Source organism: Cottoperca gobio, chromosome 4 (assembly GCF_900634415.1).
Source record: "Cottoperca gobio chromosome 4, fCotGob3.1, whole genome shotgun sequence".
In the NCBI taxonomy this organism is placed as follows: Eukaryota; Metazoa; Chordata; class Actinopteri; order Perciformes; family Bovichtidae; genus Cottoperca; species Cottoperca gobio.
In genome coordinates, this window is record NC_041358.1 from 25,763,774 (window position 1) to 25,778,853 (window position 15,080).

At 38.8% G+C, this 15,080-nt stretch overlaps 2 protein-coding genes across 6 annotated transcripts; both read left to right on the forward strand.

Annotated features, from left to right (window-relative positions):
• The first annotated feature begins 81 nt into the window (after positions 1-81).
• On the forward strand, positions 82-3,428 carry mrpl54 (mitochondrial ribosomal protein L54). The gene is made up of 3 exons (XM_029429773.1): positions 82-289; positions 1,259-1,415; positions 2,605-3,428. Exons 1-3 carry the CDS (start codon positions 163-165, stop codon positions 2,735-2,737), a joined length of 417 nt encoding a protein of 138 aa, XP_029285633.1. The 5' UTR covers positions 82-162; the 3' UTR covers positions 2,738-3,428.
• A 1,177-nt stretch (positions 3,429-4,605) lies between these two features.
• Positions 4,606-14,499, forward strand: malt2 (MALT paracaspase 2). Of its 5 annotated transcripts, none has more exons than XM_029430415.1 (17): positions 4,606-4,748; positions 5,012-5,196; positions 5,844-6,007; positions 6,697-6,833; positions 7,322-7,478; positions 7,583-7,770; positions 8,501-8,597; positions 8,780-8,830; positions 8,965-9,051; positions 9,145-9,348; positions 10,218-10,395; positions 10,501-10,575; positions 10,704-10,831; positions 11,920-12,069; positions 12,202-12,359; positions 12,494-12,631; positions 13,756-14,499. In XM_029430415.1, exons 2-17 carry the CDS (start codon positions 5,060-5,062, stop codon positions 14,185-14,187), a joined length of 2,481 nt encoding a protein of 826 aa, XP_029286275.1. In that variant the 5' UTR covers positions 4,606-4,748; positions 5,012-5,059; the 3' UTR covers positions 14,188-14,499. The 5 variants fall into 5 exon arrangements, with proteins under 5 accessions (XP_029286275.1, XP_029286277.1, XP_029286278.1 ...); XM_029430417.1 differs by having other exon boundaries at positions 6,700-6,833; XM_029430418.1 differs by having other exon boundaries at positions 4,606-5,196; positions 5,765-6,007.
• Positions 14,500-15,080: the final 581 nt, after the last annotated feature.

Genomic DNA, 15,080 nt, shown 5'->3' on the forward strand with positions numbered 1-15,080 from the left:
ATAAATAAAGTTTCTTTAAAAAAAGAAGTCTTGCAGTGAGTCCTCCCGGCCAGAGGGGCGCAATAGATAATCGTTACACGAAGCAGAACACGGAAGTTGAAGGAACTATGAATGTCAAACTGTAGCATGGTGTGCTGCATTTTCATATAACCTACAGTGAAAATGTCTGGGTACAGTTTATTTAGGATAATCACGTTAACAAAATGCATCACAAACAACGCTACGACGTCGCTGTGCAGGACGCACGCGCTAAGCACAACACAGACATGTGGATATGCGAAGAAAGTTGGTGAGTAAAGAGGACGAGTACCATCTTTATTCAGTATATTTACATCTTCTTCACTGCTAGTTGGAAATAAACTGTGGTTATGAGACATAGGTGAGTGGGAAATATATGGTGGATAATTGTGTTGTTATTATTTAACCTTACATATCCATTCACAGGTTATTTAAGTAAAAGTATCAGCATCAAAATATACTTAAAGTAAAAGTACTCATTATGCAGAATGTCCCATTTCAGAATCATATATTATATTATTTAAAATATGATTATGAATGATCTTTTAATGGTCACACACAGTGAAATTTAGATTCTGCATGTATCCTAGTTATAGGAGCCGATTTAAAATGACTAATTCAATAATGTGTATAAGAATGTGTTGCGGCTGGTAAAGGTGGGGCTAATTTAATTAATACACTGCTGGTAACTTGTACATTTACTCCAGGTACCAATCAAGTCTCATCTTATCTTAACCTATAATAAATAATCATAATGTATGTGTTGATTATGTATAAGTAACTAGTAATTAAATGCATGTAGTGAAGTAAAAAGTACAATATTTACCTAGGCAATACTCAAGTACAAGTACCTCAAAATTATACTTAAGTACAGTACTTGAGTACTTAGTTACAGATAAATAAACACCTGTACTTATATAATATGACGCAGTACTATACTACTAATCCACCCAGTAGTATACAAAGTATCTACAAGTATATGTACAACAATAAAGTGATTAAAAACAGAATATTATAATAATATAAACTTGTGAAAGGAGCCATTCTGCACAATGAGTGCTTTTGTTTGTGATACTTTAAGTACTTTCTTTTTAAACTACCTACTTTACTTATTTCTGCTTTTACGTAACTAAAGGATCAAAATGTCAGTTTCTTTATTTTCTGTTTTCAATCAACTCATGACCATCAACATGTCACTATAGTGATTTAAACATTACAAAACTCTTTCTCATGCTTGCAGTGGCCAAAGCTAAAGGAAAAGGCGCGGCAAAAGATGGAGAGCAAGGTCCAGCGGTGTGTAAAGACACTATCAGACTTACTTCTTATGCAGTAGGAACCAACATCTTCAAGATAGGAGAAGACCCCCAGCTGAAGCCTCATGACCAATATCCAGAGTGGTGAGGACGCACTTCTCTTTTCTTTCTGTCACTTCTTTCTATCGCCTTCTGTCATCATAATTAAGAACTAACTCTTTCTGCATTTTGCCACATTTCTTTCCCTCTTTTCCAAAATATCTGTTGAGAAAAGTTGGGTAAATGTGTGATTCTGTAGCAGAAAACTGCACATATGTTAACTAAGCACTGTTACTTCATGTTCAAAACCTTTCACTATTACTGTTGCTCTAGGAAATGCAGGAAATCACAAATACACTAGGTGCTCTAGATATATTACTGTGTGCGAATAAGAATATATTTATATGTACAGAATAATAGATGCATTTAAGTAAAACATTTTAAAATGTGTGAAAAGGTTTGGCAGGTGAACTTTCTTTGTCACAATTATCTTTTGATGTAATACTAATTTCGGCCACAAGAGGCTAAAGTTTAACATTACCCCATGTTCTAAATAAGACTAAAATCATTAATGTTTTCTTACAGGTGAGTTTTACTTTCTTCATTCACTCTAAACACAAGGTATTCATTGCTAGCACGCACTATATGTACATTTATGATTAGAGTACATGGAGGTAAGATGGGTTTGTGTCACGAGAACCGATACCAAGTCGATGACAAAGTTCTGAGAATGTGACGGTACTGGTTTTTTGTGGTTTTAGCTGTAAGCAGCCAGTGACAGAGGGGCTATTGTCTTGTATTACGGTGCGTTCAGGCTCCATTCAGTAAAAATGTGTATTGATTCAAATGTAATCTTGTAAAATTGAGTTTATGGCGAGAAATTGATTTAAGTTACAATACAGTTAACATGACATGTTTAAAGAAGTGTTTATTAGAGTTTAGTGTTTTTGTTTTTACTGTGGTATCCAGAATCGTGGACATTCACTGGTTTTGGTATCGACTACCACATTTCTGGTGTCGTGACTTCCCTAGTAGTAATGCTGTTATAAAACTGATCATGACAACAAAAAAATAAAAATCCCCGGCAAAAGTTTCCTTTGAAAAGAACCCTGGTAAAGGAACTTAGCAATATTATCCTGTCACAACTTTTTCTCACCCGTTCCAAATATATAAGCGGGTGTCAGACTTAAAAATGGGTCACCAGATGACTTTTTAACTCCCCTCTCAGGGCTTCTGTACTAAACAGGCCTCTCTCCACTTATCTGATTCCCCTCTGCCTTCATCTTTCACTCAGGTTGTTCCAGTTGAACCTGGATTTACCCAAAAAGCTGAACGAGCTGGAGCCAGACAGCTGGGAATACCGAAAGCGCATGAGGAAGGAGAACATTTGGCGCTTCAACAAACTACAAAAAGGGAAGAAGTTTTAGGCCTCCATGGACTGATGGAGGGCTTCTTCCTGTACAGCGGGTTGCTTCAGACTCTGGACTGAATAACCTGACGTAGTGTGTGTTCAGAGCCGGAGTTCAGCTTCCTGACTGAGATATGATTAGACCAACTCTTTGTTCCCAGGTGTTATTTGAAATCATGTAGCGTATGCGACGGCCCTCTGGTCCAGTACTTGAAAGCTCGTTGTTCAGTGTTAAAAACTGGTGGGAAAAAATAGAAGAACCAAAACTCGCAATGCAGTGGATTCCAACACACGGCCAGAGCAAGGCGTCAAAAATGAAACCAAAACTGAACATCACAAGCATTATAACCTCAGACAAAACAAACTCACCACTCGGTCCATTTTGCAGCTGTTCTGGAGCTTTCGGTTGTTTGACACCATCTTCTTCAGCAGCTGGTATTTGCCTCTACATGTGCGTGTGATTTGATAAAAAAAGCTCCCCAACCTAAGTGGAGCTTGTGGTGAGATTGTTGTCAATTTCAGAAAGGTTGTTTTGGTTCAGGGATACTGCATTGAATTCATCAGTACACATGTTTTATGTTTTTTCTGTTGTTTCTTTAATCCATATCTGGAGATAAATGGCCTGCTCATATTTCAACAAATCACGTTCACTATGTTTCTTTGTTCTTTTTTGCAAACTGATTATAAATAAATAGGAAATATCCTGCTGATTTTGCCCTTTTTATTCTTTCTTTAACAACATCTTTACATGAATACCCTTTATAAATAGAATAAACTTTATTGTCCCGCCCACGCAGGAACATTGTCTTTGGTCTCACCCAGGGAAACATTAACATGAATCATGAATCCCAAGATAAACACATCACATTAAGAGAACAAAGATCAGCCTACACGCTCATGATTGAGTCTTAATTGGCTACTATCTTCCCTGCTGTTTTACAGTTTGGAAACCTGAGCAGGAACATCAGAGACGTCACCATTTTTGTGGAAAAGACCCACTAAAGCCATATCATCGGCCTATTTAACCGTCATTCACAAGGACTACTCCCTGGGGTTGTGACCCCCGATAATACTGTCTCAAAACATGAGTTATGTGATTAATGTCATCTGTAAAACAACCCAGAAAGTTAGTTAATTTCCATGTACAGAAAATAGTCAGCGCACATGAGGAGACCTGTGTCTGCTGCATCTGTAATGACTGACCGTTCCCCTCTGATAGTGTGTGACTTTAAATTAGCTCCCATGGCAAACACGAACTCAATGAATAGTTCCATTTGTTAAAGTTGCATAGTTGGAATTTGGTGATTTTGATTTTGAAGAGACATGAGAAATAGGAATAATAGAATAAAGCACCTGTACTAATTGATTAAAAAGCTCAAATTGGGATGAATAAACTTATCCACTTACCCATAAATAAAATCAATCGATCAATATTTATTTGAGGGTATTTTTTGTTATTTTACATTCATGCAATAAGTTTAATTTATCATGTTCAAAATTTATTTTATTTTAACACTATTATTATTATTATTATTATTATTATTATTATTATTAATAATAATTTGAGTCCAAAAAGAAGTGAATGTATACAATGGTAAAATAAATGTGTTATAGATTCTGGTTCATCATTGCAAAAATGTGTTTTTAATATCAGAGAATCTGGAGAAATATAGATTGGTTGAATATATATATTACTTAGTTTTAAAAAATAAAATGTATTTATTTAGTACAGGCAATAAATACACGTATAACAATATAAAACCCACAAAGCACAAACTAAAAACCACCAACTGATCAAAGACGTGTCCTTCAATCTGATTGGTCTAAATGATCGAACCTGCCATAAACCATGTTGCTATGACAACGCTACATGCAAATGACCCGCGGATGGCAGAAATGAGGAACCGAAATGAGAAGCAGAAAATCATCTGGGGAACAAAATCATATAAGACTAACTGAGGAACATGAGGTGGACAGATTGTTCATCTTTAACTGGATTTAATAATCGGTCTGTACTTTTTGTCAAGTCGGTAAGTTTTCTTCACGAGTTTGATACGTTTTTAAGTGAATGCCGGAAGCGGTAAAGTGGCGGCGCGGTGCGTTATTGATCGACGTTGCGACGTTTATTTTGGGCTGAGTACAGATTGGTGTTACCTAATTTATTTCCTGAGTAAGATTAACATCTCCTGTCGCGTGTGTACGGTTACATCCATTTTCATTAGTATTTCAATACGTTTAACGTAACGTTTAAGTGCGAGATCCACTCACGTGAATGTTCCTGTTTGTCCGGTAGATTTTTTGGGGGGGGGTTTGTTCGTGGAGGTGGTGACACATAACGAAGATGGAGGAGTGCAAAATGAGAGTTGGTTCTCTGAGTGAACAAGTCCTGAACAGTCTGTCGAAGATGTTGGACAACCCCACCTGCGGATGGAGGCAGCTCGCCAATGCTGTGTCCGAGCAGCCGAAATTCCGCTGCAGGTGAGACATTGAAGGCATCGCATAATAAAAACACACAATTCAATTAGTCCAACACCTTTTATATCACTACATAACTCATCTGAACATTTACACTTTATCCTGTAGTACAAAGTATTTTGTAGGTGTATGACATGTACAAACAGGTGTGTCTTCATCTCTTTTATATACTTTTATTTTCTGGAAGTTAGTAGTTATACTACAGAGTACACAAACAAAAGTACAAAAGTATTAGCATTAAAATATACTCAAAGAACCAAAATCAAAGTACTCCTGCAGAATGCCTGATTTCAGAATGATAATTATTATATTACTGTATTATAATAATTGATGCATTAATGGTTACTTCCCTTTAATGCTGCCGCTGGTTTTAATTACTTTATACACTACTTGTAGCTTAACCTACAGTATAGTTATACATCCTAATTTATTAGTTGATTATATTTTGTATTAATGATCTAAATCTGCAACGTAACTAAAGATTTTAAAATAAATGTAGCGTGGTAAAAAGTACAATATTTCTTTAAGTCATTGTTGAACTTGAACTTGATCATGCTGCACATTCCTGCAGGTCTTCTGGGCCCTCCCCTGCATGTGGCCCCCATTACTGTCAGCACCAGACTAACACTCATTGAACTCCCTCCCTGCAGTGAGAGCGAGCTGACCAGCTGCTCACTACAGGTGCTGAGCGCTGCAGGCAGTCCAGGACGAACCCTCCTGGCCCGGCTTGCTGATCGTTCCTGCTCCATGGACTTCCTGCTGCTCTGCTTGAGGAAGATCGACCACCAGGAAGCTGTGCAGTACATCACCACAGGTAAAGAAGAAGTGACTGGGGGTGCAATACACATGCAAATGTTTAGAAATCTTTTCAGGAAATACATCTTTAACTATAGAAAAGGGACCTGAAATAAACTTGGGTTTGTTTCCAGCAGGGTTTAACTTTACAATTTGCTTCCAGCCCCAATCTAAGCCAATAAACCTGCTTACCTACATGGTAAAGATATTGGTATTTGTCTGTAGAGCATTAGTTATTGTTTTATATTTGGTCTGTCATGCCAAATGTTTCCTTTAACATAAACACACATTAAGTACTGAGTGTGTGAAAGTGTGTGTGAAAGTGTTAAAGGCCACACATGATCAGTGTTGGAGAAGCTCATTCAAAAGCTGTTTCCTGTTGAAAGTAGCACGTACATGTTGAGGCACTGCTACTTTATTTGTTAGTAGTCAGTGTGCACATTTGGATTAACATTAGTGATGGCTCATCTTAATTTAGATGCCGCTGGAGAGCAAGTCATACCAGTGTGCCAGCATGCACACGGGCGAGGCTCTGGAGCACCTACTGTGATATGTATCCAACTTTCACAAGTTAGTGCCTGTTAAAAAAAACAAGTAGCTATAATGTAATACTCCACATCTGTGTGTGTGTGTGTGTGTGTGTGTGTGTGTGTGTGTGTGTGTGTGTGCGTGCGCGTGCGCGTGTGTGTGTGTGTGTGTGTGTGGTAGTAGTAGTGGCCGAGCTGATCCAGATCACAGTGCAGCCACAGACCCAGCAGGCCACAGTGGGCGGCCGTGTGGTGATGACCTGCAGAGCCTCCGGTCCCTCTGGACTCAGCTACCAGTGGTTTAGAGGCAAAGAGGAGGTCAGTGAAACCTCATGTGATCATAAGGGATGCACAACATGTACGTATATGGCCGATAATGGAACATTTGTATTATTACCTTTTGTAGTGACGCTGACTAGAGAGCCGAGCGTGTCGTCGGCCCTGTGGACATTTTTCACAGTTTCAGAGAAAGACAACAAGATTGCAATTTGCAATATAAGTTTTTTGATGTACATTACTAGAAGTGAACGTTTGAAGAGTCAGAACTTTGTGTAACAGTAGTGATGGCAGTTCGATCAGAGGAACAATAAATCATCAATGTTAGCCTTTCTTCCCCTCAGGTCTGCATCAACTACAGGTTATGTATGGTTCTATATGGTGCTTCCCTAGTGATCATAAAAAGTAATGAGAGGATTTCATGTGGAGCGTTCTGTATTTATGTCACGTGTACATCATACGCATGTTAATGTGGTGATGGTAAATATCAGAGATGAATTAGTTAATGGTCGATTATTTCCTTGTTTTAGATTTGGGATGAGACAGGGAGTACACCAGAGCTGGTTCTGTGTCCTTCAGCCCCGGGCCACCAGGGTCCATATATCTGTCGGGTCCACTATGGAGGAAACTTTGTCTTCTCCCAGTGGGCTCATGTTCGCTTTGTCCAGGCTGCAGGTGCCAGTCCAGGTACCTCTCCTCCTCCTCCTCCTCCTCCTCGTCTCTGTGGTGCTCTTGTTTTATTTCCTCTCATGACACGTGATATAATGTCCCGGTTAATGTTGGATTCTCAGGTTGCAGCAGCACTTTGTTTCCAGGGTCAGTGAGTGGGCTGCATGTCATCCGTCAGCCTCAGTCCAAAGCAGTGTCTGAGGGCGACACTCTGTTCCTGGAGTGCAATGCAGAGGCCAACCCTCCCGCGCAGTACGAGTGGCACCACAACATGGTGCCCATGACGCAACAAAAGACACGTTCACTCAAGGTGCGTTTATTCACAGAGTCTTCTGTAATCTGCTGACCTACCTGTGGTGGAAGAAGCACTCCGATACTAGCTTGGACTCCACTACAAGCAAAAGTCCTGCAATCAAAACTTTACTCAAGTCTTTTATTTTTTACTTTATTTGCTCAGAAAATCCAGATTATAGAAAATATGAAATGTGACAGGAGAGGTCAAGAAGCCACAGCGACTGCTAAAGAAAACTAAGCTAACATAATAGAGTAAAAGTATGTAAGTATTATCAGCTAAATGTACATTAAAAGTATTTATTGTGCAGTAAAATATCAGTGTTTTAACATTAAATACAATGTTTTAATGAATATTTCTGCTGCATGACAGATGTGTGACGATGCATTTTCCAGCTGATCCAAGAGGCTTTTTGAAAAGTTTATTTATCTTAAGAATTAGGAGAATTGTATCAACACATACAGGAAATAATACAAAATCAACACATCTGAAGACTGTAATCTGAAAAGTAACTAAAGCTGTCACAACAATGTAGTGGAGTAAAAAGTACAATATGTCCTTCTGAGATGTGATGAAGTGAAGTATAAAGATGCATAAAATGGAAATACTCAAGTTAAGTACCCGAGTTTCATAAGTTGTTATGTGAGTGTGACAGAAGAAAGGAGATATGTTAGCTAATTCTCATATTTTGTCTTGGTGTCAGTATGCTGGGTGTAGTTGATGTTGCGTCTTCTTGTTTTCCCTGCAGATCCCCTGTGTGACCACAGCACACAGAGGGCAGTACAAGTGCAAGATGTTTAACTTGTATCACGAGGCGTGGAGCGACACAGCGACAGTCACCATCGGTGAGACCCGGGCGCATTTCTTTTATTATATTAAGAATGTCAACTTATGAATGAGAAAGGTCTTAAAAGGTTGAAAACCTTAATTGTATGAATAGTATTACTTTTGTAGGAAGATAGACAAGCGTTCGGTGTGACACTTTAAATGTGCAGTGAATAACTTCCTGTTTTGCACTTTTATGCAGGCCCCAGTTCCATCACTGATGCATCCTGGGTAGAAGTTGAACGTGGTTTAGGTACTCGTTATATTCTGATAGAATATGTAGGAGAGAAAAGAGGAACTGTGTGTGTGTGTGTGTGTGTGTGTGTGTGTTGTGGTTACGAAGCATTGTAGATATTAAAATATGACTTTTCTTTTTGGTGTTGACAGACTCACAGGAAGTCCACAGATTCAGACCTGGAAAATATCCACTGCAACAGACGGTCAATCCGCCCCCGTCAGCCAGACATTTCTATGGTAAGTCCTAAACAGATAGACTCAGTACAGACACAATACTGGATCTGTGGATACAAATATACGGTTATTTCATGATTATCTTCCCCTGTACAGCCACAGACAAAGTTGCTCTCCTGATTGGCAACATGAACTACCTCTACCACACTCAGCTGTGTGCTCCCATCGTCGACGTCCACGAGTTAACAAACCTGCTCAGACAAATGGACTTCAAGGTGGTTTCCCTGCTCGACCTCAACTGGCAGGAGATGCACAGCGCTGTGACAGAGTTCCTCTTGCTGCTTGACAAAGGAGTCTATGGTTGGTCTCCTTTCCATCTGGACAATATGTTCACTATGTAACACTCCCCCGACCCAATAATGAATTAAAAAGGATGTACCACTGTTACGTGAAACTGCAGCTGTTAGCGTTAGCTAGTGCTAAACAACCCTATATAACTGTATATAAGAAGGGGATGTATTCACCGTGTCGTCACCTATTGGTATGTGGACTACTGTTTTGAAGTGAGTTTGGCGTTTTGGCCATCGCCATCTTGTTTTTTTGGACGCAGAAGCGACAGGAGAATACAACCGAACGCCGAACAAGACATTTTTAGGCGACCAAAATGTTACAATTAACTGTCATGACGTGAAAACACACGGTGAAAAGGTTAAAGTTGTCAGACAAAAACATGGAGAGCACCCAGACTGGAAAACGCCGTGGTAGCGACCTGTCAATCACAAGGTAGCCGTGCCTTAAAGCATACGCTGTTTTGTCTATTTTACTCTAAATGGGATCATAATGTATACAATACTCACCATGCTGTATTAAAGAAGACTTGAAACTAGCAATTGAAAGCATCAACGAGTTAGGAAAAGGTTTACAAAAACTGAAACAATAAGTCAAGTGAGAAGTCGGCTCATTTTCTTATAGACTTCTATACAACTGGACTTCTCTTTGCCACCAGTGGAGTCGCCCCCTGCTGGCCTTTAGAAAGAATGCAGGTTAAAGGCACCTCTGCATTGGCTTCACTTTTCACACCCAGAGGTTGACGCTTGAGAATAAGTTCAAATTGATGTTGACCACTGTTTTTCTACATAAAGCTAAAACTAAATGGTTAGAATCTGACAAAGTATTCGTGCAAATTTAACCTAATGACGGACTCTATGTGGATGCCCCTCCTTCCACAGGCTTGCTGTACTTTGCTGGTCATGGTTATGAGAATTTTGGCAACAGTTTCATGGTTCCCATCGATGCGCCGGCCTCCTACACATCCGAGCACTGTCTGTGTGTACAGAATATACTTACCAGGATGCAGGAGAAAGAGACCGGACTTAACGTTTTGCTGCTGGACATGTGCCGCAAAAGGTATTTTTAAATGATTGAGTTGTTGATGTGCCAGCTTTTTTATTTCACATTGAGCTTAGATCATCTGTCGCACATATTTATGCGTCGAATGATTTCTTTTTTTAGAAACCTGAATGATGATGTCATCGTACAACCAGGACTGCTCAAGGTGACAGCAAATATAGTGTTTGGATATGCCACGTAAGTTTGCTCATTCTCTTCATTTTCAGCACTATGATGGCGTCTCGTCCAGCGTTGCAGACGATAGAACAAACAGACGTGTCTGAATCACTGAAAGGTGTCACTCATGTGTCGCTTGTTGTGTTTAGATGCGTAGACGCTGAAGCATATGAAGTGAAGAGGGAAGACGTGTCAAATGGCATCTTCATAAGCTTCCTTAAACGGCGGGTTTGTGAAGACGAGAAGGTCACCGTCATGCTAGACAGAGTGGCCGAAGGTATGCGAAGTATGAGATTCCTGGTCATGCAATATGCTATCTGTGTTGCATGGAAAGTATGACTACACTGGACAATTTCATATTTATACATCACACCACAGTACATTTGGCGGACGCTTTTGTCCAAAGCGACTTACAAAAAGTGCAAACAATCACGAGGATACAACTCCGAACAGCAGGAATCTTACAAATACATGAGCTTCATTTAAGTGCAGAACGATAGCTTCAAATAAGCCAAACCAATTTAGTGCTACATACAGAAAGAATACATATATTTATATATTTTGTGCATGTTTGAGATGATCGTATGTAGTTAGAAATAAGATGAAATGGAATACATACAACATACAAGACATTTGTAAAATGTTTCCCACCTTCTGTGTGGAATAAAGTATAATGGAGAAACACTTGGGAGCGTCCGACATACAGATTCACAAAGGTTCAAAATGCTGCTGCTCTCTGTGGGTTGAATGTTGCAGCTCTGGCCACATACGAATCATGTGATGGAACACACCTGTGTGACAACACTAGTTAGTTATTAGTTGATCAGCCCCTTCCTACATCCAGGCCACGGTCGAAGCAGACACCCCAGCGCGTTCACTTCGCTCTGCGTCGACCAATCGGCTCGCCACTCCCTCACTACGAGTGGGACTCAGATTCCCCTCAAACAAAACCCGCCTGTTTGTTATTCTGGCTCCAAACTGGTGGAACGACCTCCCCAGTGATGTCAGGACAGCAGACAGTCTTCACACCTTCTGCAGACTGAACACTCACCTGTGTCGACTGCACCTCGGCCAATGAAGAAACAAATGAACTGTTCTTTGTATGTTGCACTTGTATTGGTTTGGCTTATTTATAGCTAATAGTTGAATTTGTATTCTATTGTTTCTGTATGTTGCACTTCAAACGGGCTTATCTGAAGACAGCGTTCACTTATACGATTGTATTTGAAGCTATTGTACTTATAAGGTTGTATCCTCATGATTGTTTGCACTTTTTATACGTCGCTTTGGACAAAAGCGTCGGCTAAATGAACTGTAAAGTAATGTAATGCATGTTGTATATTGAAATATATTTTCTGCTACCAGACATGGGTCGTTGTGAGATTACACGAGGGAGGCAGGCTCTGGAGCTGCGCAGTAATCTGTCTGAGCGGCGTTCCCTCACCGACCAGATACAAGTGTCTGACTGCTCTGCATCCCACTCAGCTCGAAACCTGCAGTGGGTTATTGCTCACGGTACTTGATTCACAAACATTAGCTTGAATGATTAAATATGAAGAGTTAATGTCTGTGTTTAGTCTTTGCATGAAATCAACATTAATGTCTTCAGAGTGAAGTCTACCTAAATCCTAATGCATTCCTTCGTAGTCCTACCACAGAGCCGCTGCCTGCAGTTTGACTGCGGGGTGAAGGTTCAGCTTGGGTTCGCTGCAGAGTTTTCCAACATCATGGTCATCTACACTCGGATACTTGAGAAGCCAGAAGAAATAGTTTCCTGCTGTGCTCAGCTTACTGACTTCCCTGGGGTTTGTCAGCTGATATAACAACGTCAAGATTTGAGATTTTAAAGACACATAAAGCCTTTTGTTCTGTGTAATGATGAAAACTGTCACTTTGGCACTGCACTGACCTTTACTCTGTATCTGTGTTGCTTTGGCAGGATGTGGACATTGATCTGAAGAAGAGTAACCAGGACACTCTGCTTGAAGCCGGCAGTTTGTTATTGATAAAGGAAAATCTTCCTTCGCCGGAGGTCCCCAGTCTCTACACACGCATCCGATGCCTGCAGAGACTCAGGGTCAGACACTTGTTATTGTTTTCATAATCAGTTCTCCTATTTCTGTCCTAAGAGAAACCTGGTAAGTGTTTTATCTGTCCTCTGGAGACAAATTATAAGTAGTATTTGACACAGTCAAGAATAAGGCTTACACCACCATTTTAAATTGAAACAGTGGAATTAAATCTAGGAATTGGTAGTAAAATGTAAGTATGTTACATTGATTTATCTATATCTATATATTTATATATATATATATATATATATATATATATATATATATATATATTTATGTATATATATATATATATATATATATATATATATATATATATTTATGTATTTATTTATATATATATATATATATTTACTGGTGCCTAGTGCTCCTGGTAGGGTCTCCCAAGGCAAATTGGTCTCAGGCGAGGGGCCAGACTAAGAATGGTTCAAAACGACTTCATGAAAAAAAAGGGAAAGGAGAGACCCTGCCCAGAGGAAGCCCAGGGCCCCCGTCTGGAGCCAGGCCCAGAGGGAGGGCCAGTGTAGTGTAGTGTAGTGTAGTGTGTGTGTGTGTGTGTGTGTGTGTGTGTGTGTGTGTGTGTGTGTGTGTGTGTGTGTATGTGTGTGTGTGTGTGTGCGTGCGCATATATATACACACATATATATATATACATATATGTGTATGTATATATAATAATAATAATAATAATATATATATATATATATATATGTGTGTATATATATGTATTTATATATAATAATAATAAATCTTCAATTTGTTATATATTTTATATATATATATTTATATTTATCTATATATCTTATCTCACTATATTTATATTTATATTTATAATCATCTATCATATATCATCTATCATATCATACTATATATATATATCTATCTTAATTCTATCTTTTTGTTTTTTTCTATCTATCTATTTTATTTCTAATATATTCTCTCTTCTCTCTCTCTCTTTCTCATCTTTCTTTCTTCTTCTCTTACTTATATCTCTCATGTCTTTCTCTCTCTCCTTTCTATCCTCTCTCTCTTTCTCTATCTATCGTCTATCTCTTATCTCTCTTGGTATATTCTATATATTCTACTATATTTTCTAAAAACACATTTTGCTCTTTACTGTCATTTATAGCGGGAGCTCACATTCACCATCTGCCTTCAGTACACATATTCCAACATGGATGAAGATGTACAGGAAAGGCAACCAGTGACAGTTGGTAAACCTCTGGTCTCCAAACTCAACCTGTACGAGCCAAGACCGCCTCGCGCCTGCTCTGCCTCCTCATCCTCCAGCCTCGACTCCTTCAACGATCCTGAGTGCTCCTCCTTTGCCTCAGTTGGGTCAGCCTCAAATGAGTGGTCATATCATGCTCAAACTGGCAGAGAATCCTCCTCCATTGACTCTCTAACTTCATCCAGAAGAGCCAATATTCCAGAGGAGACGGACAGTCCTGAATTATTTGATGCCCCTCAACCTCTTGTTGCCAGCAAAAGCTTGCCCCACGGCCAAGTAAATGACACAAACTACAAATTTAGTGACATGTACAATTTCCATTCTCACTAAGCATTATGAAACCTTTGATTAAACCATTTCACACGGTTAAATTAGAAGTACAAATAAACCAAAAAAAGTGAAACGATGGGGAGACAAGCCTGTGAATTCACCATTTCAGTAAATCTGACCCAGAACTCAGATCATTGTTGTCAAGTGTTACCAGCTTCTGAACTATGCATTAAGTTGTCGTGATGTTTTCTAAAGATTTTTTTTACATGAATGTTATACAATATAATGCATTGAAAAGTAAACATCCTGCAGATAAAGTTAGATATGTGTTCTGTTTGTAAGAATAAATCATATATGAATTGTATAAACGGTTGTATGCCTTCAGCTTTTTGTACATTTTATTACATCTCATTCACGTTTGTACATGTCAAAAGATGTTTGTTGCCATCATTGTTTTAAATGTATTACATTTTTTATTCAAGATAATTCATTTACAAACATCAAGAAATAGTAACATAATAACAATAAATCTTACCATAAAAAGAAAGATACATTAAATCATATAACATCATAATATAACATAAATATTAGAGAGTCGAGAATAAATAAATAAGATTAGAAATAATAAATTTGGACTCGTCCATTGTTGCTCAAGGGTTCCTCATATATTTTCAGGAGGAGAATATTTGCATGTTCTCCTTTCATTAAAGCACTGAGATGATTGTCTGCAAGGTCCTTTCTAAAAGCAGAAACAATTAGTTTAATTGTCCTACATTTGGATGTTTATCTGGTTGCTCAATATCAAGTGACAAATGTCCTTCATGTTAATACCAAACACAATATTGTCTCTTGAGAACGAAGCAAGTAGTTGGATTTTTGCTGACAGCCAGTCCTGAAAATCCAAATGGATAAACAAATGATCAGTAGTTTCAATTTCCCCAAAATTGCTGTCA

Excerpts from the sequence above, each read along its gene's own strand:
- mrpl54 (XM_029429773.1), top strand. The coding sequence starts at position 163 with ATGTCTGGGTACAGTTTATTTAGGATAATCACGTTAACAAAATGCATC. Across the intron at positions 290-1,258 it reads TGGATATGCGAAGAAAGTTG|TGGCCAAAGCTAAAGGAAAA; the intron begins GTGAGTAAAGAG and ends TCATGCTTGCAG. Across the intron at positions 1,416-2,604 it reads CATGACCAATATCCAGAGTG|GTTGTTCCAGTTGAACCTGG; the intron begins GTGAGGACGCAC and ends TCTTTCACTCAG.
- malt2 (XM_029430416.1), top strand. The coding sequence starts at position 5,060 with ATGGAGGAGTGCAAAATGAGAGTTGGTTCTCTGAGTGAACAAGTCCTG. Across the intron at positions 10,832-11,919 it reads GCTAGACAGAGTGGCCGAAG|ACATGGGTCGTTGTGAGATT; the intron begins GTATGCGAAGTA and ends TTCTGCTACCAG. Across the intron at positions 12,360-12,493 it reads AGCTTACTGACTTCCCTGGG|GATGTGGACATTGATCTGAA; the intron begins GTTTGTCAGCTG and ends TTGCTTTGGCAG.